The sequence below is a fragment of the Micropterus dolomieu genome, linkage group LG04, assembly GCF_021292245.1.
Source record: "Micropterus dolomieu isolate WLL.071019.BEF.003 ecotype Adirondacks linkage group LG04, ASM2129224v1, whole genome shotgun sequence".
NCBI lineage: Eukaryota > Metazoa > Chordata > Actinopteri > Centrarchiformes > Centrarchidae > Micropterus > Micropterus dolomieu.
In genome coordinates, this window is record NC_060153.1 from 15,602,187 (window position 1) to 15,629,405 (window position 27,219).

At 40.6% G+C, this 27,219-nt stretch overlaps 1 protein-coding gene and 1 long non-coding RNA gene across 14 annotated transcripts in view; one reads left to right on the top strand and one right to left on the bottom strand.

Moving 5' to 3' along the window:
- LOC123969237 (microtubule-associated serine/threonine-protein kinase 1-like) overlaps positions 1-27,219 on the top strand; it is a 75,773-nt gene that overhangs the window by 25,715 nt on the left and 22,839 nt on the right. The window contains exons 1-8 of one of the 10 annotated variants that reach the window (XM_046046429.1): positions 11,405-12,266; positions 12,813-12,901; positions 14,238-14,313; positions 14,849-14,921; positions 18,698-18,858; positions 20,672-20,747; positions 23,639-23,848; positions 24,213-24,314. In XM_046046429.1, coding sequence (XP_045902385.1) covers positions 12,151-12,266; positions 12,813-12,901; positions 14,238-14,313; positions 14,849-14,921; positions 18,698-18,858; positions 20,672-20,747; positions 23,639-23,848; positions 24,213-24,314 — 903 coding nt within the window. In that variant the 5' untranslated portion in view covers positions 11,405-12,150. Of the gene's footprint in view, positions 1-11,404; positions 12,902-14,237; positions 14,314-14,362; positions 14,380-14,423; positions 14,922-16,378; positions 16,542-18,697; positions 18,859-20,671; positions 20,748-21,309; positions 21,375-23,638; positions 23,849-24,212; positions 24,315-25,920; positions 26,052-26,241; positions 26,268-27,219 lie in introns of those variants that run through there. The other 9 variants (XM_046046432.1, XM_046046433.1, XM_046046430.1 and 6 more) reach the window with 9 other exon arrangements.
- LOC123969238 lies at positions 23,396-26,065 on the bottom strand. Of its 4 annotated transcripts, XR_006824691.1 has the most exons (4): positions 25,846-26,065; positions 24,245-25,615; positions 23,706-23,839; positions 23,396-23,588 (listed from the first exon to the last, which is right to left on the bottom strand). It is a non-coding gene; the product is annotated as an uncharacterized LOC123969238 (long non-coding RNA). The 4 variants fall into 4 exon arrangements; XR_006824692.1 differs by having other exon boundaries at positions 23,396-23,839; positions 24,245-24,480; XR_006824689.1 differs by having other exon boundaries at positions 23,396-23,836.

Consider the following 27,219-nt stretch of genomic DNA (forward strand, 5'->3'; position numbering starts at 1 on the left):
ACCGTGACACTTCTCTGCACCATGTGAGCGACACAGTTCATGTGTTCATAGCGTGTTAGTCGAATTGCGGCAACCATGTTGCGTGCACTGTCAGTCCCTATTGTTGTCGTCTTGCCCATCGATGTCCCACTTACGTGCAACAGACAGGAACTGTTCTTTACAAGCCTCCGCAAAATGACGCTCCTCAGTTTTTAATATAGTCAGCGCAAAAGACTTCAGTTCCCACGTGTCACTGATGAAATGTGCAGTTACTCCGAGGTAATTGTTGTTATTCACTGATGTCCAATGGTCTCCTGTCAGGGCGATATGATTTACTTGAGCCAAGACCTCTTTCCTTTTTTCTTTTTCGTTTTGATAGAGCTCGTGGATTTTCGTCATAACTGTGGCTCTTGACGGTGGCCTATAGGATGAGTCTTGAGACGCCACTTGCAAAACATCAATGAAACCTGAGTCTTCTACAATACTAACGGGTCTACAATCCTTTGCAATCCATTTTGCTATTTTGTTGGTCAAATTATCTGAGGTTGATTTTGTTAATGGCCCGCGAAAATTCAGCGTGGTCTGGCGCGAACCACTTGCTGAACCTGACGACCCAGCAAACACATGTTTGGTGTTGACATGGTACCTCAAGCTTGAACAGCTCCGGTGAAATTGAAACTCCTTGTTACAAATCTTGCAAATAACCTTGTACTTGTTAACTGTACCATCATCATTCTTTTTATATTTGAATCCGTCAATAGGCCCACTTTGCTCACCTTGCTCCATCTCGCCTCTAGCTCCTGTCCCAACCACTTTCCTGACCTGAATAATTTGTCACACTGCGCATGCGTGAAATGCGTTTAAAAAATTGACATAATTAACGACAAACAACGAATTAACGTCGTTAACGCGCTATTTTTGACAGCCCTAATTTTTATATCATCAACAAACCTTCTTAAGCTATGAGAGAGACCAAAACCAAATAATTAAACCAAAGTATTTTTCAGACTACTCTTTTTAAGCTAGGCTAATCACCTCCTGGCTCCAGTTTCATACTAAGCGCACAGACATGACAGTGATTTTGATCTTCTCATCTAATTACTACTAAACTACTCATCTAACTAAGAAAGCGAATAAGCATATTTCACAAAATGTCTGCTATGCTATTCCTTTATATCTCCGGCTGTACACAAGCAAATAAAATAGAAAAAATAGATGTCAGAGGTATTAAAATTACCAAACCAAGTCAAAATGTTCAGGGGAACCAGGCAGCCCAGATGTGGGATGACTTGGTGGGGTGTTGATTGTAGCTGGTCTGCTCTTTGAGTTACAAAGACACTTTTATCCAAAGGGACTTGCAATTACTATATATGTCATATATTACTATATATATATATATGAGGACACACACCTCTGACATTAAGTGTCTTGCTCAGGAGGACATTGGTGGATGTGTCACAGTGTGGAATTGAACCCTGGTCTCTCACACCAAAGGCATGTGTCTTATCCACTGTACCATCACCAGAGTTGATTGACAGACTTTAGTGACAACTTCCAGTGTAAGTCCACTATAAAATCAGCTAGCCAGGCGAGATAGTTAGGGACTAGTTCAGCCAAAAATACAGTCAGCCAACCAGTTGGTCAGTAATTTACGCATTCAGCTACCTTGTCTGCCAGCCAACTTTTTATTCAATCATAAAACAAGCTTACTACAGCCAGCTCATCATATACTCAGCCTGTTTCTGTGCTAAGGAGTCACAACAAAACATACTACCTTTTTTATTTATTGAGCCAGCACTATGTCCTATTATAAACTGAGAATTGCCCCTTTGTCACAGCGTGGATTGCCAGAGTTACTGCTATTTTTCTAACATGCTGAAAAGACCGGGTGAGTCAGTCAGTATTTCATATTTATTTTTCTGTGACCTCCTTTCTCTGCGTTTCTCTTTTCATCTTCATTCTTTGCCTCTTTTTTTTCTCTCTTAGTACAACTGTGAAGCTATGTTTGTTACTTTTTTGGTCGACTTTTTTTCCATCTTTACTTAACCTCTCTTTCATGTGGAATAACAGCAAAGGCCTCTATTTCTGTCTCTCTGTGCTACATTGCATAGCAACAGGAAGGCCATGTGACTAACCCCTGCAGCAACCCCTAACACCAAGAAGATCCTGTCACATGTTCTCCTCCTAGTTTCATCCTGGCGTTTGTCCCTTTCTTATTTTATTTTATATATTTGCTTTCATCTGCTGCCTGTCCGCATCACTCAGACATCCCCTCAATCACCATCTGAATTCCTCATGCTTGATAAATCTGCCCACGTGGTTTGATTTGGCCACTTTCCAGAGTTTAGGATCCATCCAGATCCTGGGGGATGTTTTGGACACTGGCAGTAAGAACAGCGGATGTTGCGTAATAGGATGCACTAACAGGGACCAGCCTGTTGGTTCAGAAAGCTTTTTAAAGGGGTGGCATTTTATCCCGTCCATTTCCATCCCAGTTTCCACAGTTGTAAACATGCACTCACCTATAAGAGCTCTTGAGGGAGGGATAGACAGACACTGAGAGAGAGAGAGAGAGAGAGAGAGAGAGAGAGAGAGAGAGAGAGAGAGAGATAGAGATGCTACCTGACAGGAAGTGAGCCCGGATGGATCAATGGTGTAACGTCAGGAGTGTCTGGTGTCCTCTGTGCCCTGTGAGTCAGCACTTAGGGCAGAAGATGACACTATTGACAGACAGACAACACACACACACACACAGAGGTAATAATCTGCTAGGTAAAACACATTAAGCATGTGCAAGTGCTCGCTCAGACCTGTCACAGACTCACGTGTGCATGCAAATGGTTAATCTTCCAATAGCACATACACACACACACAGAGGAACACATATGTTGTTGCTGTGTCCGTAACATCCTACACCACACAGTTAAACATCCTCTCATGATGTGCTATCAGGCCATCATCAATTGGCTCATTCCTTTCATTGATTTTGTGCAATATGGAGCTGCTAGCTGCGAGCAGTTTGAAATGACTCATGGTGGGAGCTGCTGTGTTCTTATCAGTGATCATGATTAAAATGAATGTGCTCAGTTGTCTGGTATACATTATAAACCCATCAGAGGCCTTTTTGTTTGTAGACAGAGCTTCACATGAGGAGCGGAGTAGAGAGGACATTTAGGAAACCATTTTGAAGGGAAAAAGAAATATTATTATTATTATATTTTTATTATTATATTTCTATTATTTATAACCGCTATTTATAAATGAGGATAAAAATACAAAAGATTGGCAGTCTGTGATAGATATTTTAAATACTACAATATGATACTAGTAAAAGGTTTTGTTTTTACTGAGGATGATGTTTTATATTTATTTACAGATTAATTTCCATTTTCTGTTACAATTATTTAGTGAAAAATGCAAACAAATATTTCAGAATAATCCCTGTCTTTGAAACCAAATCTGTAACAATTATCAGGCAGTTAAATTCCCACTTTAATTATCTTTGACTTCCTTTCTTATTCAGTGTTCAGTTTTTATTAAATTACTGGTTAAACCACAGATCATAATGCGGGTCAAAGTTTCATTGTGTATAAAATACAACAAAATGCTAACCAAGAATGGGATAAACATTAAATCTGCAGCATGTTAGCATTGTCTCTGCAGGCATGTTAGCATGCTGTGCCTGAGTGTAGCCTCTCAGAGCTGCTAACATGCAGTCTTGTTAAAGACTGTTATGCATTTTTCTGTTTTGCTTCTTTTTCTGTTTGTGGAGAAGATTTCCACCAGCTGACACAAGTTTTATTTGGTCAAATCTGTGAGGCCAGAATTGGTGGAAATGGAATTATTTGCTGTTTTGTGATTTAGCTTGGTATGATTATGGAATTTTATATTTTACATGAACAATTTGTCTGTTTTAGCCTTAAAACCTTAATTTCAGTTTGTGACGCCTTATTATTTATTTTTTTCTCTATTGCATCATGCATTGTACTTATCAAGTTTATTGCTGAGATTGGAGCACATGGTGACATTGTTAAAAAGATGAAGAAACATGAGCAGTCTGACGATCAATCTGGTTTTAAACAAAGCTCCAGGTTAAACAAATTTATTTGGAAAAGAAAACGAGTAAAATTATTACATTATGAACCTGCATCACAGTTTACAGACTGACTTACTGCGTCAACTTTGACCTAATGTACTTGCTATAGTTAGCACATATACTTTTTCTGGGCAATGAGGGATTCTTCAGATGTGCTTTCTTTCAGTTTTATCTCCAAATATAGTGGTTTAGATAATCTTGCTAAACTGTTGGCTTCTTTCCTGGTCGACGGACTGCTCATGCTTCTTGTTGTAGCAGTGTTGTTGTGTTCCCAGTTCCCGGCAATTACCTTTGTGAGAACAATGCTACCATAAAGGACCTGAATTGTAATTAAGCAGCCGTAGCCTATTTTTATTAATGGCCAGGTACTTGTTTCATCCTAACTCATTTCTTACAACTGAGAGAGTGTATCAGTACCAGGGAAACGTGAAACATGTAGTTTTAATGACCTGTATCCAAGTGATGTGTTTGTATTATTTTTATTGCCGTAATGAGTGTAGACAGTTTGGGACAGTTTTGGGGCAGCGCTAGGGGACCAACACTGAGTGTGTGCACATTCATCAGCATGTGTCTGTGTGAGAGACTAATGGCCTGGTGCCAGCCGAGGGCCTGCAGGGGGATAATTGCTCGTCAAAGCTTCTACACGAGCCATTACCACAGATTTAACCTCGGACCCCTCCACAGCGGGATGACTGGAGTGTCGTAGCCAATGACAGCCCTGGGTTTCATTATTGGGAACAGGGAGACACAGGAAGGCGTTGTTGGCTGTCACATCTGTGTGTCTGTGTTTGTGTTTGTGGTTTTAGCTCTTTCTGTGTCTTTGTTGGTTACATTTGACATTGTCTGTGTATGTTATCCTCTCAACATTGCCGTGTCACCATGCAACCCTGTCACCTACAAATATCTTTGTATGCTAGTAATTTGCTTTGCTAAATACATTTGGAGGAATCGTAATTGCTGCCAGAATCATAGTAAGAATGTTGGGTTGGGATGGTTGAGCGTACAAAGCACAGACAGACATTGGAGATTTGGGTTCACGTCCTACTTCTCCTCTGTTATAAAAGCTTTTTGAAAGCAGTATGAATAGATTTTTCAAATTGGGTCGCAGAACAAATTGCAAACGCAACATTGACGTATTAAATAACAAGGTTTTATTACAAAAATGTTTGCTAGCACATAATTGCTAACGTGCAAACAAGCAGTGCATCATTCACTTGGAGTTGTTTATATGGTAGCTTATTGTATGTAAGTCCAATATTCTCTCTTTTTATCTCCACCAACTCCTGAGGGATATATTTGGCTCTTTAGCTGCTAAATGCTACACTGCCAGTAGCGGCTAACAGTGTCTGTCTGCCATTTGGTGCTGAGCAGGTATCAGTGTTGTTGAACAGTAACAAAACAATCAGCTGAAAGTTGCCTAAGTGCTTCGTAAAGGTGAGGGAATCTGCAGAATCAGTGATAATTATCTGTGGATTCATCTCTACAGTGATACCTTTCTCTACGTAGTCATTTGATCCATCGTTAATATGAAAATATTCATTATAGTATAAAAGATAGATTGTGGTTTTGGTTAAAATTTTGAAAAGTCAAGGCATATCTGCTTGTGCTTCAAGTCAGCTTGTTTAATATAATATATAAGTCCACAATCTTTTTCTAAACTTAGCTAAGTTTTGGGTTGCCAAAAAAGGTCAATCCTGTTATAGTTGCCAAGAGCAGATTTTTTAGGGAAAGCAAATTAAACACTTTCTCATAATGACGATAATAAATGTAATGCAGCCGGTAGGGATGAAACGGTATGAAAATTTATATCACGATTATAGTGACCAAAATTATCACGGTTATCAGTATTATCATGGTATTGTAAAAATGTGCCAAAAAATATTAAAATGTACTGATACACACACTGAAACCATTTCAACAAGTTTTATATTGAAAACTACAAATATAATTACCATTTTGTTTGCATAAAAAATAAAATAATAGCAAATACATTTTGTAAATGAAATAAGAAATATGAAAATCATCAGTGTGCATTATCAAGATTTTATATTATATAGGTAATACAATGACCCCGTGGACAATTACATGAAAACAAATTCTTTAGAGTCTTTAGAAGACAGTGATAGTGATAGTAACTGCAATGAGCCCAAAAACTGACGTAAATACAGAGGAGTCTGTAGTGTTTCTAGATACACTGGTTGGTTGACTAAACTGCGTAACGTGTTATCATGCGCACACAGCAACAGAACAACGTGTAGCGGCTAACACAGAGCTTCAGTACACGCTGTTAGCAAGTCAGAGAAAGCTAAAAGTTAACTCACCCTGCGTTCACTATAAGGTCATTTTCTTCAATCAAGTTTCCCTCAGCACTCTCATAAAAACTAACATACGACCGGACTTCAGAGTGACTGAAAAATCTCTGCAGCGGTGTCATTGACCCAAACCCACGTTGCATTCTGCGCATGCGTGCCTGCTTCTGGGAGACGCTGGTAGTGATGTGCGATACCACTTAATTCCTATACGATCCAATACCAAGTAATACCCAGGCTGGTATTGCCGATACTGATACCAATACCAATACTTTTTACATATTTTATTTCCAGTTTAATGTGACCTCCGTCTCCTGTTTCTGTATTTATGAGAGAAATAAGGAGTAGGCTGTAGCCTTACCAATTTAAAATAATAGCTGCATAATGACAAGACATCAAACCACTGTCATATAATTTAATTATAATAAAAAATATCCTGCTCAGAACTGCCGCTTCATAACATCATCCTATTATTGTGAAAGACTTAATCTCAGATGTTTAGGGAAGTTTGCGGTGTTGCCAAAGTATTTCACTGTCTTTGTGACTGTTCAATCGGGGAAATGTAAAGGGCTGCAGCGGCTCACTTCAAACAAGCTCCGTCACAGAGCTGTAGTGCAAGCATGACTTTGACAGGCGGAAGGAAAAGTAGTTCCTATCAACAGAGTATAATTCGACCATCCTGATGACAGTAAGATACTTATAATAAAACACACACTCACTCCAAATGACTGAGTTTTATATGAGTATTGATCCTAGAGCAGGAAACGTTGGTATCAGAAATATCGATACTTTAGGATTGATCCGCACATCACTAGACGCTGGACAGTGTTTGCCATGAGATTATGACAGCGCGGTTAACCGTACCCGGTTATCATGGTAATTAAAATGTGTACGGTAATAATAACCGTCGGGAATTTTACCATGGTTTACCGTTGAACCGGTAATCGTTTCATCCCTAGCAGCCGGCATTGTTTGTTTCATCCTGTCCCTCCCTTGTTCCTCTTGTTCTTCTCTCCTGCCACTGTTTTTCATTCTGGAGGTGTTTCTTGAGACCACTGAGATACAAAGACCTCCCGCATCGTGCAAAACATAGCCTACAGAAAAACACTGATTTACTTTGCACCTTTTGACAGACTCGGCCAGAGAGACGCACTTTGCTTCTCTCTCTCTCATATTAAAAGTTGTTTCTCACTCGCAGCTTTCCTCATCAGCTCTGGTGTCCGTCTACAGAGCTCCACACAATAGCTGCATGCACCATTGACCCCGATGAATCATACTCAGTCTGACTGACATCACCACGCGCCTCACCACTGCTCCTCCATCACACACAGATTGAACCTCCACGATGGATTACACAATGGATTATGATGGATTATGCGACTGGCATTCAAATAAAAACACACAAACACTCTCTGGCCTCAACCGTGACAACAGACACTGACTCACGCAGTATTGTTCACTGCAGGGTGAGATCATATTTTTTGGATCTGCTGGCCTTTGATCAGAGCTGAGTCAGTCTGATGCTCACCTTCCTTATTCTATCTGTTAAGCACAAGTCATCTGTTCCTCACTGTGTGCTCTGGTGAAAAGAAAAAAGAAAACAGTCGTCGATGTCACTGTTTCTTACAGCGACTCTAAATGTGTTGCTATGGTAACGTTGTACATTCCTCTTCCCTCCAGTTGCTCTTCATCTTTCTTTGTCTCGGTCAGTTCATTATAGATAGAGAGAAAATTTGTTTTTGATTAACCTAATTGGATCTGAATGGGTTTGAATATTTTAAAGTTAAGTGTCTTGTTTTCAGTAAATCTTCTGTTCAGAATTCATGTATGCATTAAGTGGAGATGACTGAATGAATCCAAATATCACCATCTGTGTGAAAACAGAGGAGACTGTGGATGATATTGTGCAGGATTGCTTGGCCGAGTGTGTGTTTGTATTTGACCACAAAACTAGAGACGGGCTTTAGATGTATGATTTAAAGATGGCAATGTGCAGCATACTAACTGTTCCTATGTTACACACACACACACACACACCTTCTTTACCAGATTGAGGCAGGATGAGCCCATGCTGCAAGACCATAACCGTGACAGAGTGATTTAAGTCATATTTACACACACACACACACACATTTTGCCCTCCACTTCCAACACATTCCCATCTCTCTTATCTTCTTTGCTTTCCCAGTCAGGAGAATCTGCAGCATGTTAGTCATAATCCCCTACAGCCTCCTATAGCTCCTGTCCTCTAACCTTCACTGACTGCTACCACTGTGACTGCTAATTACTGTATGTGGCCAGGATTTCAGGGAAAGAAAGGGAACAAGACAGGTTAATATGAGCTTCTCCTGAAATACATTGTCCTGCCTTTCTAAGTTAAAGAAGGAAGTATGGCGAAACACTTAAAAGCTGTAAAAAAAAAAAAGTCGCTGTTTAGAAGCTTGGATGGCGATGGAGCAGTGGATAAGACATGAGACATGCCTTTAATGTGGGGGACCTGGGTTCGAGTCCCACTGCAATATATCCACCTATGCGTCCCTGAGCGAGATGCTTAACCTCTAGGTGTGCAACTTATGACATATATAGCAATTTTAAGTCGCTTTGGATAAAAGCATCAGATAAATGAGTTAATGTAAGTATATCACATATTTCCAGTTACTGAGATAATAGTTTATGTTCTTAGATGTAACGTTAACCCTTAATTTTATTGAACACTAATTGGAGATTTTGAACCAATGTGTAGTGCGCTCTCAACTACTATCATCACAATCCCAAATGAGGGACTATCTTAAGACCAATGGCTATATATCAGGACCGGGGCCGGAAACTCAGACGCAGACCAGAGTTTGAGCAATGAGAGGATTTATTGTACAGAAGTGAGAGACAGGTGTGGCTTGGGGATGGGTGGTTGTTCCAAGGGGCATGTGGTCCTGGTTCCAGAGCTCAGGGGTTTCCGTGGCACAGGAGGGAATCCGAGTTGTGCATGGGCAGGTATTCTGTGGTCGAGACAGAGGAAACAAGTTAACACTAACACAAGGGTTCAGACAAGATGCAGATTAGTTCAGGATAGAACAACAGCCTGGCATGTTCGTAGCATGAGGTACAACAATCCAGCGAGGACTGGAACGTTGGGCTGGTCTTTTAAAGGTGAGTTGATTGTAGGCAGAGGCACTGGTGTGCTAATTAACTGGATGTGCTTCAGGTGAGTAAACTGGAGCTCAGGCAACCACGCCCACCAGCAGCCCCAGAGCATGAGGGAGGAAGCAGAACACAGAGAGACAGACAAAAACCAAAACAAACCAAAACACACCAAGCACACCACAAATGCCCCAAGGGGAAAAAGAACTCAAAAACTACAATCACACACATACCACCAGGAAGGTCCGGGTCACGACCGGGGTTCGTGACACTATGTGTCAGGGAGCCTTGAAGTTGAGCTGTAGATTAATGTTGGCCCAGCCCCTTAAAGCTGCCCAAATGAGATTTTTATATTGACAATGGAACCAATATCTATTTATAATGAGAGAGGTGTCGCTCATAGTGATGAACCTACAGAGAATTGTCTCCAGACCCTGCAGACAAAGCAGTTTTTTGTCTTTTTGTTCATTGTTTTGGGGTCACATCCCACAGCTATTGTTTTGGTTGAGTCTCACCGCTCTCATCAACTTCATCTCAAGCTGTAGCATGCACCAGTTTTCCATGAAGACGCTCTCAAAACCCATTGAATGCTACGTGCTTAGAGCAAAATAGCGGCAAGACACAGTTGGCGACAAGCTGGTAAGCATAACAGAGAATTTAGCAACCAAAGAGTCAGCTATTTCCCTCAGAAGCTGGCGGAGACCAAAACTTTGCTGAAAGGAGAGTGAATGGTGGACTTCCATTCGTTAGAGAGACACAGACATGTTTCCAAGAGAATCATAATGTGGACATTTAAATAGGCAACTCCAATTAACATACTTCATGTGATAAACTTTAGAAGATGTTTGTGTTTACAGCTTCCCACAAATGGCCAAAAAGATTAGTCATTCAAGTTTAAAATGGCATTGTTTGGGTTTTTCTACAACTTGTCAATCATCCATTTATTATCTATCCAACAATATTAACTCCAATAGGCTAGTTTGCAAGCCCTAAGGCACTGCTGAGTAAATGGCATTTTTTTTACTACTCTCAGTATTACCTCATGTCTAAAATGTAAGTTCATGTCTTTTTTCTCAAAGTCACTCTTTTGTAAGAACTTTTGTAAATTACTTACTGAAGTCGAAAATCAAAACAGCAGGTTGAGAGAACAAATCATCTGAAAATAACAGGATATACTGGAACACAAGAGATATATAACAGTGTTTGAGCATCCACAGACAGATCTTTCTGCTCTCCTCTCCCCCCTGCTGGTTCTGTTGTATGTGCTCCTCATAGCCTTTGCATGAATACAAGTGGCAGGACTCTAATGTGACCTTTACTGCTGATAAATATGTGTCTGGCTGCTGGAGTATAGAGTAAAGAGCAGCACTCCTCTTTAACCTTTATTTTTTTACAGTACAAATGCTTTGGGCAAGATGCCCTTCTGCAGCATTCATTTAAGATAACAATGATATAAAGCATAGTGGCTGCAAGAGATTTCTGGCATTATGGGGAGATTAGATTGCTTTGCCCTACTGGGTTCTCATTCTACAGCCTTTAATAGTTTAGTTGGCTCAATAATTCTAAAAAAGGGGCGTTAGAAGGGAAGAACAATGAGTTTTCTTCACTTTCCACATTATAATTATTCATCTGAGTTAATTTCGATAAAAGGAGAAAGCAGAGTGAGAATAAAGCAGGATATAGAGGGAAAAATTGAAGAAGTGAAGGAGAAACAGACGAGTGATGAGTTATCAAAAAAGACAGAAATGAGGCAGGTGATTTTAAATCCCTTTACCTGTAATATGTGGTTTGAAACATTTGATGATGCACTGGTAGAGTCAAGCTGCTGTGGATGTGATGAATCATGAATCAAAAGCTAAGAATATGTTCTGGAGTGAAGCTTGACTGTCATATGCTCAAGTGATTCAGCTTTTGATTGAGGAAGAGCAGCACTGAGAATGTGGATTTGAGAGAGACTACAGGTTAAGGAGTGAGTGAAAGGAAAAGACGATTGCGGGCAGGTTGGAGAGTATAATATGGTTGAAGAAAAGAGAAGAATGACACAGAGGAATCAGAGGAACATACGACATGCACTTCCAGTCTCTTCACTTTTTTGTCTTTCCCTCTCTCCTTCCTCACCCTTCCCCCTTTTTGTCTGTTCTCATCTTCTGAGTGCAGCATCAAATGGACAGCGTTAAGTTGCCTCCAGCCCGCGGTCCAAAGCTAATGCATTTCCCTTAAATATTTCAATATGATCCTCCTCTGTTCTGCAAGGTTGAGTACAAGCTCTCCCTCGACTAGCGCTCACAGAGGCTCACTGCCACCGATAAAATCCTGCCAGGGGTTTGATGTCTCATAGTGCTAGAAACAACTGCTACATCAAACAGAGGGAGAGATATTGTTAGGGAGGTAGAGAGGATGTGGGAGGACTGCAAGATGGGGATATAGATTATAGATCGAGCAAGATACATCAAATAAGCAGTGTGTGTTCTGTGACTGTGCTGGGTGTTTTTATTTTTATGTGCGCTTGTATGCTTTACTGCACTTCCTGCACAGATGTAGAGCAGCGTGCTGGCTGATGCAACGTGGAGCAAACTTGTATTGACAGGCACTGCGGTGAAGCACGAAAGCCCTGTGAGTAGTCCACACATGAAAATAACACCTGAGAAATCCACTTCCCACTTTACAAGCTGTTATGTAAGACAACAACCCTTGTGCATCTCCGTGCGGGATGACACATCCAGCGGTGGCAGCTGGAGCAGCGAGTGAGTCCTTTATGGTTCAATGATTTCACTTCTTCATTACGGCCTGTACCTGTCCTCACTGGTCCTTTTCTTCCTCTCTGTCTGTCCCTCTATCCCTCCATCGCCTCGTCACTCCTGCCATTATATTTCCTGGCAGCAGCCGTCGTGGGGCTGGACCTTGAGGAAATTAAAAATCTTTGTTGCTTTGTTGCGCTCCCCTGTGGGTGGATGGTCATCCATAAAGTCCTGTATTATGGCCTGTCACATATGCACACACACACACGCACAAAGACATACTGTACTTAAGATAAAAACATACACACTTACATCCGCACATACTGTACAATAGGCTATACATTTACTCATGGTGACAAGTAGGCACACAGACTCAAAGCCAAACAAAGATGCAGTATATTCATTAACTTGAGTTGCTGTGTTCATTAACTCAGAATTTGAGGATCACTCTGTTGTGTGTGCGTGTGTGTGCCAGTTGTCATCTGTCTGGTATCGCCTTAAATATAATGAAGACAAATATTGATATGCTCTTTGTTCTCATATATGTTCTAGTTGTAGAACCAGTAACCGAAAAAGCCTCATCCTGACTAGTACGTCCCCGACCCTGCCACGGCCGCATTCTCCACTGCCTGGACACATAGGTCAGTATATACAGGTTACAGACATGTTACAGTTGTTTAGACTGTATATTGGGCTAAATCATTGTGGTTTTTTAAATTGTAAACATTTTAGCTGTGTTTATTCAAAACAACTGATTAATATAAAATTGGTAAAAAAAAAAAATTAAAATATACAAAATAAGACTTCCAACCACTGTGTAGTTGGTATTTCTTGTTTTAACTCATTTTGTGAGACTGTGCTGCATGTTGTAATCAGTAGCTCACTGTTTTCAACCATTTTTTTTTTTTTCATTTTCTATTGCGGAATTGTCTGAGCTTCGCATGTCTCAAGAGGACAGAGTTAAATATATATTGCAGTGGTCAGTGTCTTCTTGCAGCAGAAAATAGACTACAACAGTTTTTGCATTGTGACATGAAATCTGGGTACAAGTAGGTTTTAGGCTTCTTTACATATAATCTAGGTATTTTAAATAAAAAAAACCAAACTGAAAATCTTCTTTAATTATTTAAACTGGTTGCAGTGATGCAGAAGTGTACTCCAGGGTGTGTCAGTACCCCGTCACTACAGGAAGGCGAGAATTTAAACCGCTAATGCAGTGGTTCCCTCAGTGGAGTGCCTTGAGGACAGGCCAAGACATTTTTCATTTACATTTTTATTGAGCATTCACTAACGTTCCTCCAGATTAAAAGGTGATGCATCTGCATAAACTACATTTTTATACGCTTTTCGAACGTATCAAAAACTAAAAACTCAAGCAGCAAACATCGGAACCACTGCATTAAAAACTCAAATAAATTAATTTGCCTCAGCTGATGACACAAGAGCTCACAGTTGCCAGTTGTCATAGTAACACAATACACTTTCTGGCATCTAACAGTTGAGTCATTTTGGCCATCGGCACAGTCTGAGACAGCTGAACGTGTGTGGAGAGGTGCTGTGGTATAAAAATGTTTTGGCACCGTGGCCCTAGAGGTCGGCAAGTATTTAGCTGGTGTCAAGTTGCTTTTAATCTTTAATTATTTAATTAATACTGCAGGACAGAATCAATGATAAGATACTCTATTACTGTAGGTGGCTTGGAAGTAGGTGTCACAGTGACTATATACAGAGTTGTTGTATTTATTATAACCATAACAGTGTTTCTGTTAATGGCTGAATCTAAATTTGACCTAAAATTTGACATTTCCTGATATCTGCTGATAAGAATCCAACACTTCCTTAATAGTGAGGTTGACTAAACCAAATGGGAGTGACTTACCTGAAGTAGTAGTTACCTGAAACCTAATTTAGGTTTTCCTTCCCAATAACCCACAGTTAATGTTTTCTGTTGTGTTCTCTCCATATGTATTTCAATAGGAAGCAGTCCGTTGGACAGCCCACGCAACTTCTCACCAAGCGGACCTGCCCACTTTTCATTTGCCTCTTCTCGCAGGTTGGCGTCCCTCCTTTATTCACACAAAAAGTCACAAATGCAACATTACAAGAGCAGTGCAAAGTAGTTGAGTGAAAATTGTTGATAGGATTATTTTTACACACACACAGTGAAACTCTGGACACACAAACATGCAAAATGAAACTGCATGCCTCTGCCCTGTCATTGTCCTACGCTGCTCCCACCAAGTGTCCGTGTGACAGAGCTTTGACAGCAGGCCGAGATGAATGAGGCGAGGTGCCAGGATTTTGCCCAAACGTGTATCCCTCATCACTCACTCAGAGGAAGTGTCAGACTCAGGGGTGGCTGGAGAACGCCTGAGGGAAGAGCAGAATAAAAAGAACATAAGTGCAATTTGCTAGATTGAAAGGAAGTGAAGGTGGTGAAATTGCTTTAGTATAACCACTGATTGTGTTGTTTGATGAGACTAAAATAGAAACTGATATTGGAGTTTTGGCTGTTGAAAGAGGCAGAGAAAACCATTTCATTCTAACACATGTTCTCCCTTTTCCACTTTCCTTTCTTTTCTCCTCAGGGCTGATGGTCGTAGATGGTCCCTGGCTTCTCTGCCATCCTCAGGATATGGCACCAACACACCTAGTTCAACAGTAAGAAATAAAGCCACACACTCATAGCTCCCATCCAATCATTTAAATTTAGGTTTATTTATCATCATTTTGGAACATCTTGTCTTCTTGAGGATAGGAGAACTTTTTCTCTCCTGATACTGATTCCAATACTTCAAATATCTGACTTTCTAAACAGTCCTATACAGATATCCAAACCAAAACCATTGTTTCATCTTACAAAAGTTAAAATCTGTGACTAAATTAATTCAATGTATTAATGTGGATCGGTCAAGTCCTAGTCGAACTCAGTCCACTTGATTAAGTCAGTATATTTCAGATCAGTGAAAAGTCAACCTGAACAAAGGTCCATGGAGAGGTCATTGCTTCCAGTTGGCGGACCAGCGCCTTGCTTTGACAGCTCCACCACCATTTCTGTGTGAATGACAGACGTTTTCCTGCTAAGGTTGAAAAGCGCTCTATAAGTGCAACATCAGTGATAGAGTGGGTTGGCCATTAATCACAAGGTTTGTGGCTCGATTCCTGTAGAAGTGTCCTTAAGCAAGACACCAAACATGAAATTGTTCCTGGTGTACAAAAACATCAAACAAAACAACAAATTAATGTTATGTATCATTCTAGCTGGAGCTGGATTCAGAAATAGGCGTGTGTTTTCTCTCTTTGAAGAGGTCAACGACACGACCACAGACATGCCTACAGTAGCCACAACTTTCCTTCATCCATCGTGTGTTATGACTGCAGCAGCCTCTGCCCTTACGCAGGATGGGGCTGACTAAGTGTGTCCTTGTAACAAAAAACCTGTGGCTATCAAACAAGACACCACAGCAGCAGCCTCCGGAAAAATTGGAAACTCCTTCATGTTTTCCCTCTTCATAGTGTGACAAGTGAAAGCTCACAAGGATCAAACACTGTACTTTCTTTCATTTCCAATCTTTCCAGAGACACAGGAGAAAAGTGATGACTCTAAAGTGTGGGATCTGCTTTTTCTTCTCTTTATAATTTAGCTCCATAAGTCCTGAAAGCAACACACAAAAGCATATTTTAGATTGGATTTGGTATCCTTTGCATGAATATGTATCTCACTCAAATAATTTATTTGCATATATTTTCATGCATAAAATCGGCGTGCGCTGTTCTGCTTGTAAATTCATGTTCTAAAGTTGCATGTTCCACCTTTGTTTTGTTCCGCTTTGAAATGATTACACGGCACACTTGCAGCTGAATGCTGTGCATACACAAACACACGCGTTCCCCTGTGTTCCTTGACTTTGAACTTGCTGCTGCAGGTCTCGGACGATTATTTCAGCGCCCTTTTATTGCTGAAAAACATGCATCACATGTAAACCAGAACTAAAAATAACTGATCAGTTGCTAAGATATGATCGACCTCATTTATCCGCAGTAACCAATCTGTATTTCTGCCTTGCAGTCGCAAACTGTTCTAGTAACTTTTTCTCTGTCCATCACTTTATTCCCAGAGAAGCAGAGATGGATGATAAAGAGGGGCAACAGAGACAAAAAAGCCAGTGTAGGTGGAAGGCAAACGTGTTTTGAAGCAAACCGAGAGACAACAACAATGTTCACTTTTGTCTGAGTGAAAGCATACTACTCAGAGAAATGAACACTGCCAAGGCCCATTTGGTAAATAGTCCATTTGACAAATCGACCTTTATTAATGTGTATGATGCCCAGGTGGAGGCAAGGTGTTGACTCATCGTCCACTCCATGTATATTTCTGTGCCGTCCTGAACACAATCACTTCCTCTGCATCTTAGCTGCTTTTTCACACATCATTTCCTTCATTAACTGCCTCTCATGCATCTCCACACAGTAGCACATACTATATACAGAGACGTACACTGCAGGCGACTGATTGATCTCTTTTTACTGGTAAATGAGGTTGGAGATGGTTTCTCAGTCTCTCCATACTCCTCTCCACCTCCATCACTCCTCTCCATCTAACCACCCCCCCCTCCCCGTCAGGTTTCAGTGCTCTGCTGGTTCCTACATGGGCCATTACATGCTTGATTAGTTGCAGCGGGACCCTTGCATACTGAACAGAGCAGATGAAAGGAGATGTGTGCGTGTGTGTGTGTGTGCGTGCATGTGTGGAGGAGTTTGCGATATAAATAGGTAGATGTGAACCAAATTTATGCAGAAAAGCTACAGAAACGTCAGAAATGTAACCAGTTGAATATAGAGGTGAGATTGGCAGAAGTTTGAAGGATGAAACCTTACAGGTGAAGAAAACTGTGGACTGTCGGTACATCTCAGCATGCCCTTGATTCACATAAGCAAAGGAAACAAAGGCACCATAACCAACTTTCATCATTCATCAGAATAGCGTTTATTTTCATTTTTTCTTTTCACCCGTAACATGGATCATAGTCAGGAGTTTTCCATTGGGGTTATTTCCATTAAGTCATATGCGACGCTGAAGGTCCCTGTGTGCTGGCAAGAAAATATATTTTGATGTGAAATTGCATACATACATACATATTTACACACACAAAAAATGCAGGCCCAAAAATGTCCTACAAATGAGACATCATAATCTTGGTTATTAAACAAAAAATTCAGATGCAAATCATTAATAAATTAGCTTCAAAAACATGTTCCTGCAATAGAAGTGGCTCATGTACTGTACATTCAGCGTCTGGACAGTGAGGTCCATTTACAAACTATGGTTTGATCTGTACATTGCAAGTACAGAAATAAGTTTTGATGCATGTGCGGACGTTTCAAACTGTTTATTTAAAAGGAAAAAATGCAGATACTAATTTCAAGTTCTGTTTTATTGCGTGGGAGGAAATATAACAAAAACCCCACCTGGAACGTGCTGGAAATGGTGTCTGTACATCCTTATTATTGTATAATAAATACAAATTCCAAGTCATTAAAAGAGGCTACAGAAGCTGACTCATCCTGTACTGTGCTTTTCCCTTGCATATTTCCTTGCATCTCTTGTGTTGGAGGGACTAAGGCGCAGGTGAAGGAGATCTGGATGCCATTAAGTGAATTGAGATGCACCCGAGACAGATATGAGATAGTTTTCGTCTTCGACAACTATAATATCCAGTGGCTTTTCTTCTGAGCTCTCTGTGGGTCTTCTTAATTGATTCTGTTGACTGGACTTGCTGCATTCACAACGCCATGGTTTCAATGCTTCTCTGCAGCTTGCGAGGGGCCGAGACCTGATTCTAATGGATTTTTATAGCAGAAATCGTTATGTGGCCAAAGCCAACCATGATGTCCCATTGGGAGATGTGTTCATTAAGCTTCCCATTGATCCAGGCTGGTTTTTCCCTCCTGTGCTGAAGAAAAGTCTTTTGTTTAAGACAGAATAGCGCTGCCATTAACCCCCCCAAGGCAGCAGACACTTAAAGCAGCAGTCAACTTTTAGGTGGAGTGGCTCTTTCATTCCCTGCAGTCTTTTCGCTCTGGTTTTCAGTCCACATTATTCAGTTTTGCCCTCCTACACTAACTCCTTCTGGATATTTTTCTTGTTTCTCCACCTCTCTTTTACTTCCTTGTTCTTTTATGTTAGTCTCTTCTTTGTTTCAGCTCTTTCCACCCACTCATATCATAGCACACCTTGTGCTCTCCTCTCTTCTCTTCTCTTGTTGTGACCACATCAATTAAGGCGTTCTTGCCATTTGTCGTTTTTGATTTCTCCATCAGTGGATATCTATTTTTAAACTACTGATGTTGCGGCTGTAACAGAGGCTTTAAAAAAAAAAAAGATCTAACAAAGAGCAGTTCGCATTTTAACCTTGCCTTTTCATGTCTCTCTCCAGTCATCCAGCTCATCCCAAGAGCGTCTGCACCAGCTGCCCTTCCAGCCGACCATGGACGAGTTGCACTTCCTGTCCAAGCACTTTGGCAGCACTGAGAGCATCACAGACGATGATGGAGGCCGACGCTCGCCGCACGTCCGCCCTCGCTCTCGAAGCCTTAGGTGAGAGCACAGCAGGTCATGGGGAAAAGACGACCCCCCAATAGGCTTCTAGCCCACTTTGATTCAGATGTCTTAAATGCAATTTATCCCAGAGAGCCGAAGGCATAAAAGGACTTTGAGGCTGGTTTCTTCGAGTAGCAGAAAGTAGCTCCCAGTCTCCGACTCTGCCACTTACACCCAGTTAAAAATAATGCTGTGACAGAATTTCACAAACCATCTGGTTGTTTTCTGGCTACAGTAGTACTGAACAACTTTGCTCAAAGCCTTATTTGTAAGTAGCAGATTTGTAAAGATCATCTGGTAAAGAAATATAAACAAAAGTAACTAAAATCCCACATGTCAAGCTTTTATGACAAGACATTAAGCTCCGCTTTTGGTTTATGAAAGGGAAAAGTTAATTAGCGTGCAGGAACAACTTCACTCTGGTCATGAAGAGATGCAGAGGGCTCTCAATAATTTATTTAGAGCACAAGCCTTTTGTTGCTTATCTTGTATAATTCACCTTCTGTGTGTGTCAGTGCTGATGAATGCTTCATTTTCTGCCACTTAATGAGAGATTCAGTTTGTGGCTCTTATTTCATAAATGACAGTATTTTGCAGTATCATGTAAATGAGGCCAATTGACAGTAAAAACCTGCTTTCCTGCCCATGGAAAGCGTACTCATAGTGTACACTATTTTCTTCAGGTTTCTCATCTTCCAGGTGTGTGCTGTGCTGTAAATGTGTCCGGACCGCTCAGTGTCTCACTGTTATGTAATTAGAATATTATTGATATATATTAATAACAGTATTATAATAAGTATTGACATCATTTAATGAAGTAAGAGTACCAATACCACACTATAAAATACATATGGACTACATTACAAGTGAAAGAACTGCCTTACGATATACTACCTCTTGATCGTTTGTTTTGTGTGTAAAATATTTACACACATGTTGTGCTGTATTATTTTAAAGTAGAAAAAAATTGCAGAAATACTTATGTAAAGTACTACACGTATCTCAACATTTTAGGACAGTACTTGAGTAAATGTACTTAGTATTATATCAGTACCAGTCCACCCTCCAGTGCTACAAGCCTCTCCAGAGTGCAGAAGTCTCTTGTGTACACTCCATCCAACCACACCTATTATAGCCCCCTCTCTGGATGCAATGTGCCCCAGCTACATACAGCATGTCATTACTAATCAGTATTCAGTTTTCATATTAAGCTCCTCAGCAATCGCTGCCCTAAATAATATCTGATCTTGTGGCTTCAGTGTACAGAATGCCTTTATTGTGCACCTTGACATGCCTCATTATCTCTATTCATATAGCATCTTTCTGTGCTAAGTGTTCTTTCATAATGTGCTTTTTTTTGTGAATGTCTAATTCAGCACTGTATGAGCTGCTATGAGATGACAGGATTAAGTTTTAGGGCTTTTTTTCCCACCACATGTTGACTTTTTGCCTTGTCTTATATCTGTGCATGTGTGTGTGTAGGAAAGTGCACATGTGACTCTTAGTGTATTTGCGCTTGTCTGATGTCTGACGCTTGTGGTGGAGGAGTGTGGCATGATGGACTCTGGATCCATTAGAAAAACTAATCTGAGTGTACTGAATTTCCTGATCGGTCGATTAGCATAATATACAGACAGGACGGACATGTGGGGAAGCAGTGAATTATTCCTTCATTCAAGTGAATAGTGCAGAATTGCATCTCTCTGCTTCACCGGCTGCCTGCCCTCACTCTCTGTTTTCCTGCTTTCTTTGATTTTCTCAGTCAGTGCTGTATGTTACACTCCTGCTCTCTGTGTTTGTCTCTCTTCAGCCCGGGGCGCTCTCCATCCTGCTATGACAATGAAATAGTGATGATGAACCATGTCTACAAGGAGCGATTCCCCAAGGTCAGCCTCATATAAACAAATACACAAGTTTAAACTGTGCATCCATACACACACATTAAAATACACACAAACAGTACGCATGCAGTCGGTTGCCACCTCTTAAGCTAAGCTGAATTACATTTAAAATATTCAGTAGGTTATTTTTTCCTGGTCAAACCCCATGACTGCGTTATTATTTGTAATGGTAGTGTTCAGATCTTTCCAGTGATTAGCTGACGATACGTTAAATGCTACAGGGAGTGACAATGTGTCCAAAACAAATAGTAAACAAGCTAAAAATCATTCTCTAGAACTGTGTTCTACACTACACTATTTTTTTCAATGGCAGCCACACTGGTAGAAGCAGCTACCTTTACTGTGTAACATCCAGAACCATGAGATTTAAAATAACTTAGATTTGGCTTGAAACCAGTTGGATAATGAAAACACAAAGCATTAGATCCATGGAATAAAAAACAAATTTGTCCATTTTTCTTGAAATTTCCTTTGCTCTTAGGTGTTGGGTTTGTTAGAAGACGTGAGGGTTTCTGCAGTCCTAATCTCCACTGGGATCCAGTTCAAATGACTGCAAGACAAGAGATCCGTGTTGCATGTTTGTGAGGATCTTTGTGAAAGGAAAGGCTACAGGTGAACGGTAGAGTTCTTGCTAGAGTCTTTGTAGATTAACATCAGGGACTTGAATCCAATGTAAGGCACTATAGGAAGCTAATGTAGGGAGCGTAGCAGTGGGGTGTTTGGGCAAGGTGAAGATCAGAAAGGCTGCTGCGTTTTGGATCAATTGGAGGGATAGGACAACTTGCAAAATGATGTAAAAGCTGGCAAGACATCACTGTCAGTTGATCTGGAGCTAATCTAATTTCTGGGTTACATGCATGTCATGCGGACGTCCTGAATGATAAACCTGCAGAAAACCTGGACTCAGTTAAATCCTAGATATGTTCCACATGATCACACGGGCCCCGAAGATATTTGTGGCAGCACATTATATGTTGCTAACATTACCTATGACCGTATCGCAGAGGTAATCTATCAGACAGTTTGAATGAACGAACATCCATTAAACAGTCCTGGAGACATTCTGTGATCCTATGATAGAAGTCTATTTGGAAACTAGCAGACAACGGGCATACTTCTAGTCAACGAGAATGATTAGGTATGCTGTCGCATTCAAAATGATGAAACCGACTTTTTGTTGGTCAAAAACATTTTATTATCCACTCAACAGTGTTTTCAGAGATTCCCTCATGCGCACACACTCAGCTGTTATATCTGTATTTCTGCGCCCTTGTTACTTACTACGAGGCTTACCATTCTCCTCTGAGCTCCAACATGAAGACAACTTTCAGTCATCTTGCTGCCGCTGAGATTTTATTTCACTGTTCTCGATAAGCTGTTGAAACCTCAATGTGTGCAAACTCCTGGAGGTCAACCCTGTCTGAAATGCTAGACCTGACCCATGAGTCACTGATCAAGAGCACATAATCTGTTAGATCACATATCTTGCTCCATGCCAGCATGTAATCAAACTGTGCATAACCTCTAAAACCTGTCTGTATGCATTATATACCGAGACCATGGATACATGACTCAATGTGTGTATGATTCTATGAACAAGGAAGTGTATGCCAGGAAATGTACCTGCCTGCACTCACACAAACAAACACACACACACACACACACACACACACCACCTCCATTGTGAAGCACCGCTAACGAGTCTTCCCACATTCTATTGCACAGTTGTCAGGATTGTGAATGAAGGCTCAACATGCTGCATCCTAACCGTCATTATAAGAAGAATAATTAGCAGTTGCATACCTGAAATAGGGATTTGATAAAAGCTTAATAGAGCCTAAATTCTGATAACGTGACATGTTTGATACACAAGTGAGTGACTCTAGCTACAGCAGATTTTGTCAGATTCATGTAGACTGCGTCTTTTTAACATGATATATTCTTTATCCAGTGTGAGATTATTAAAGTGGCTATAATCAATATTTTCATAAGAATAATTAATTAAATGCCAGTGTGAAAATAATGAAATAAAGAGGTCACTCGTCTACAGAGTCTACAGCTCCCCTCTGTTTTACAAAGCTTTATAGTTTCATTTACTCATGTTGTTTAGCTGTCTGACCTGAAACTTTTTTTGGGACACTCTTGTTGCTCTCATAGCGCAGTTTTCGGCTGCAGCAGGCAGCTGTTTTTAGTGAAAAAGCTCTAAAAATCCAGACAGACACAGTTGGCAGCTAGCTGGTGGAGCATTTAGCCACGTATTTCCCTTAAGTTGGTGGAGACCAAAAACAGAGCTAAAAGAGAGTGAACATTAGATTCATCAGGTGGCCAAAAAACACAGCTCCAAATGAATGATAATGTTGCTCCGTAACTGCTGAATGTGTAAATAAGCAGCTGTTAGCCGAAAAGGTTCGCAATATCAACTTAAAAGGTGATGATGTCTCGGTTGTGATCAACACTGCCCCTACGTGGCCCAAAGAAATTAATATAATTATTATTAATATAATTATGGTTTAAATGAACTTTTGAAGGTTTGTCCCATCTGAGTACTTGTTCAGATGTTCAAGCCCAGTGTGATGAATGAATGGGTGATGGCATTATTACACAAAGGCTTCTTAAGGTCCCAGTCGAAAGAGTCAAAAATAGAAACCTGTAAGTTTATCAAACAGCAGACGAGTCACATAGAGTCACATCACTTGTCGTGCATCAGTTGACATCCGTGGCACACACCGAACACACCATACAGGCAGAAGAAATTGTCAAGGTGTTGTAGCCGGGATGTCACAACCCAGGGAGATCCGTTGATTGCGTTATCTTCTCAACACTGGCCTGACAAGATGACAGAAGTGACCGTTAACCACCGTCTTGTATTCAATCAGGCCACAGCTCAGATGGAGGAGAGGTTGGCAGAGTTCATCCACAACTACTCCCCAGAGAGTGTTCTACCACTGGCCGATGGTGTCCTCAGCTTCATCCACCACCAGGTAGCCGAGCTGTCCAGGGATTGCCTGACCAAATCTCGTGAGGGCCTCATCACCAGCGTCTACTTCTGTGAACTGCAGGAGAACCTGGAGAGGCTGCTGAATGACGTGAGTTGTGACCAGTGGTGGAGAGTCACTACTAACTAAACTTGTACTTAATTACTGTACCAAACTACAGTTTTGAAGTATTTGTACTTTACTGGAGTATTTCAATTTCATGCAACTTTATACTTCTAGTCCACTACACTTATCTGACACTAACTAATTAACTAATAGTACAGAAACTAGTTAAAACTGCAAGCTTTGGAGAGCTATAACATTACAATGCTGCTTATAATAATGGAATAATAATCTAAAAGTATGATATATATATAATACAGTAATATAACACTGGTAGGGGCCATTCTGCTGCCTACTTATGATACTTTAATCTGTCTCTGTATCTTTCTGTCTGCCTCTCTCTTGCTATCAGGCTTATGAACGCTCAGAGAGTTCGGAGCTGACCTTCGTCATTGAGCTGGTGAAAAAGCTCTTTATCATCATATCTCGTCCAGCCAGGCTCCTGGAGTGTTTGGTGAGTCCCTCAGAGATAGTCGACACACACGGATACAGATTCACCAAATGAGCATTTTTTTAAAATCAAGTGACAAGATCTTTTGGTTTCTGAGGGCTGTTTTTTACATCCTGCTGGAAAAGACTCCCGTCCTCCCACATGGAGATGGAGAGTCGACTCCTTCACACTGAAATGGCATTAAAGAATTAGCAGAAGAGGGGCAGGCTGTCTGCTGTTCAGTCTGAAGTGATGAAACACAGTTTTTCTAAGTGTGTCACATCTTTGACTTCCAAAAGGTACTAGTTTAAGGCTTTTTTATCTTTTACATTGCATTTGTTTTAATTTTGTCAAATAAAAAGACATCTTTTTTTCTAGTCTGGTGGTAGCACAGGGATATAAAATAAAGGAGATTTATTTATACACTCAAACAAGGAATATACACTCCATAATTACATACCTGCATTCAGTCTTATTAAAAACAGAGACGAGGTGTGCCCACGTGTAAGATCTTTACAACATAGAAATCAAAAGCCTTCAATTACGGCAAATTAGCAACATACAAATAGAACCAATACCAGTACCCACTACCAATATCACATTAACCCTAGTATTTCAGACATGAGAAAATAATACAATGCGTTACTGTAGTAAACAAATATAACTTTTGCTGCCTCTCATACAATATGATGTACGTGCACACACATTTTATATTTGTTGCACAGTCCACCCGTACAGGCACTAGAACAAGAGATTTTACCCGACATTGATGTTTCTGGAGAGATTAAAATAAGAACTTGAGTTTTTGAGCTGTTTTGAGCTTCAGAAGATCTTCAACAGCTTTAAGCTCCTTCTACTCAGACGCAAGAAAGTGAAAAGTCTTTGATATGTGAGTTCATCACTGGGGTTTCATCTCTTATAACCCGGACCTGAACTGTGTTTTTTGCTGCTGTTAAAGGGACAGTGCACCAATCTTACACCTATAGTTCAGTTAACTTGCACGGGGAGCAGTACTCAGCGTGTGAAAACAGCTGATGTATAAAATCTCTCTGGTCAGTCTTCAGTCACGTCAATGGTTGTAGTGCCCCTTTAGAGTTATTCAACAGATGATTTAACAGTGATTCAGCATTTTCACATATACATTTCAGTAACAGTTGTATAATCAATCCTTATAAAGTTGCATTATGGGAAATATAGGATCTAGCATTTGTGGGACTAAAAGTTAGGATATCTCTGTGGCTTCGACTTTGACTGTTGATCTGTTTCTTATGGGTCCCCGACCTTATGGAAATGCAGTACTAAATTGCTGGAATGCCCCTTAAAACCTGTGGACAAAAGTCTTATGAACTGGAAGGCACTGGGTTGATTTGTCATTTAGAAAAAAAAAAAATCTTAACATTACAAAACAGGGTACATACAGTACATATCTAGTATTTCACTGACTATGGAAGCAACGTGAATCTAAAAGAAAGACTTGATATCATTAAACGATAAGTCAACATGGCTGCATTTGAATCAAAACCATGGAAAAACACATTAAAGTTCTACTCTTTACCTCCTTATTGCGCGTGTGCTGCGTATTTACTACGTCCCCTATGCATTCGGAGATGGCTGCTAATGTGCAATTGCTTCCAATAAATGCAGTTTCACCTTTAGCGTTCTTAATATATGAGAAGTATGGCTGAACGATTAATCGTTTTCAAATCAAAATTGCGATTTGAAAGAACGCGATTAGCTAATCGCGAAGACGGCGATTAAAATGTAGGTTAATTATACAGCGCATCTTCGTTTTAAACAGTCACGCAGTTACAGATTCATTCCGTTTTCATCCTTGTGTGACAGATCTGCTCGCCAATCACAAGCGAGTGTGTAAAGGGCGTGTACATTTCCCAACAACAAATGAAACTAGAGGAAAACATGGTTTAATGGCGCCGGCCGAACCGACACAGGCAACGGCTCTGCTGAACTGTGTTCAAGGTGTTCAAGGCAACTCACACTGAAGTGTTTCAGCAGCGTGGCGTTTAGCCTACACGTTGTTAACATTTTGCTTATTTGTTCAGTTGTCCTTGATTTTTCTGCTTCTACTATGGTTAAGTAGCTACGATGTTAAATTGTTTCCTTTTTTGTCTGTTTTAACCATGTTTATTGTTGTACATTTGGGAGTCTCCATACGGTGTTTATTTTGAAAATCCGGATTCTCTATGCCATTCTGTGTCTGACATCCTGCCTGGTTCATCTGCTCTGTGCTGCTTGGCACGGCTTGCGTCAAAAAGTGAATATTGATTTATTGCGTCAAAAAGTGAATATTGAACTTTAGCAAAACTTCATTTTAAAAAAATTGCTAATCGAATCGTATAACACTATAAAAGTCACAATTAGAATTTTCCCCCAAATTGTTCGGCCCTAATGAGAAGTTGATGTATGGATGCTATATTAGAAGAGATGGTTTCGTTTAAGCTTTGTCATTCAGTACATCAGACATGCTGTACATCTCTGCAGCAGTGGAGTACACGCTTATCGCCATAGGATATTTTTCCAACTTGACTCAAATATTCTTTCCACCTCCACAGCTTGTCTTCTCAGCAGCACATCGAACCAGCTGGGAGACGTGTCCTTGGCATGTTGATACGTACAGTACGTTACTCACTTCAGCTTACTAATAACACGCCTCTCTGTTTACACTGGAGACTTAGCCATACGTGGATATCAGCTCACTGATTGATGGCCTCACATGTTCGTCATTGCCGCTGTCCCTCCTCCAAACCCTCTCGCCTCATCTTTCCGTTGCCAAGGCAACCGTCAGAAGAGGTCGATAGGGTCAGGCAGGATGTGGAGGGGACTTAAGATCCTCATGGTCCTTAGGTTAGAGAGGAGAAAACACACACACAGACAAAATGTTGTCCATGGTCGTAGAGTTCATTTAGCATTC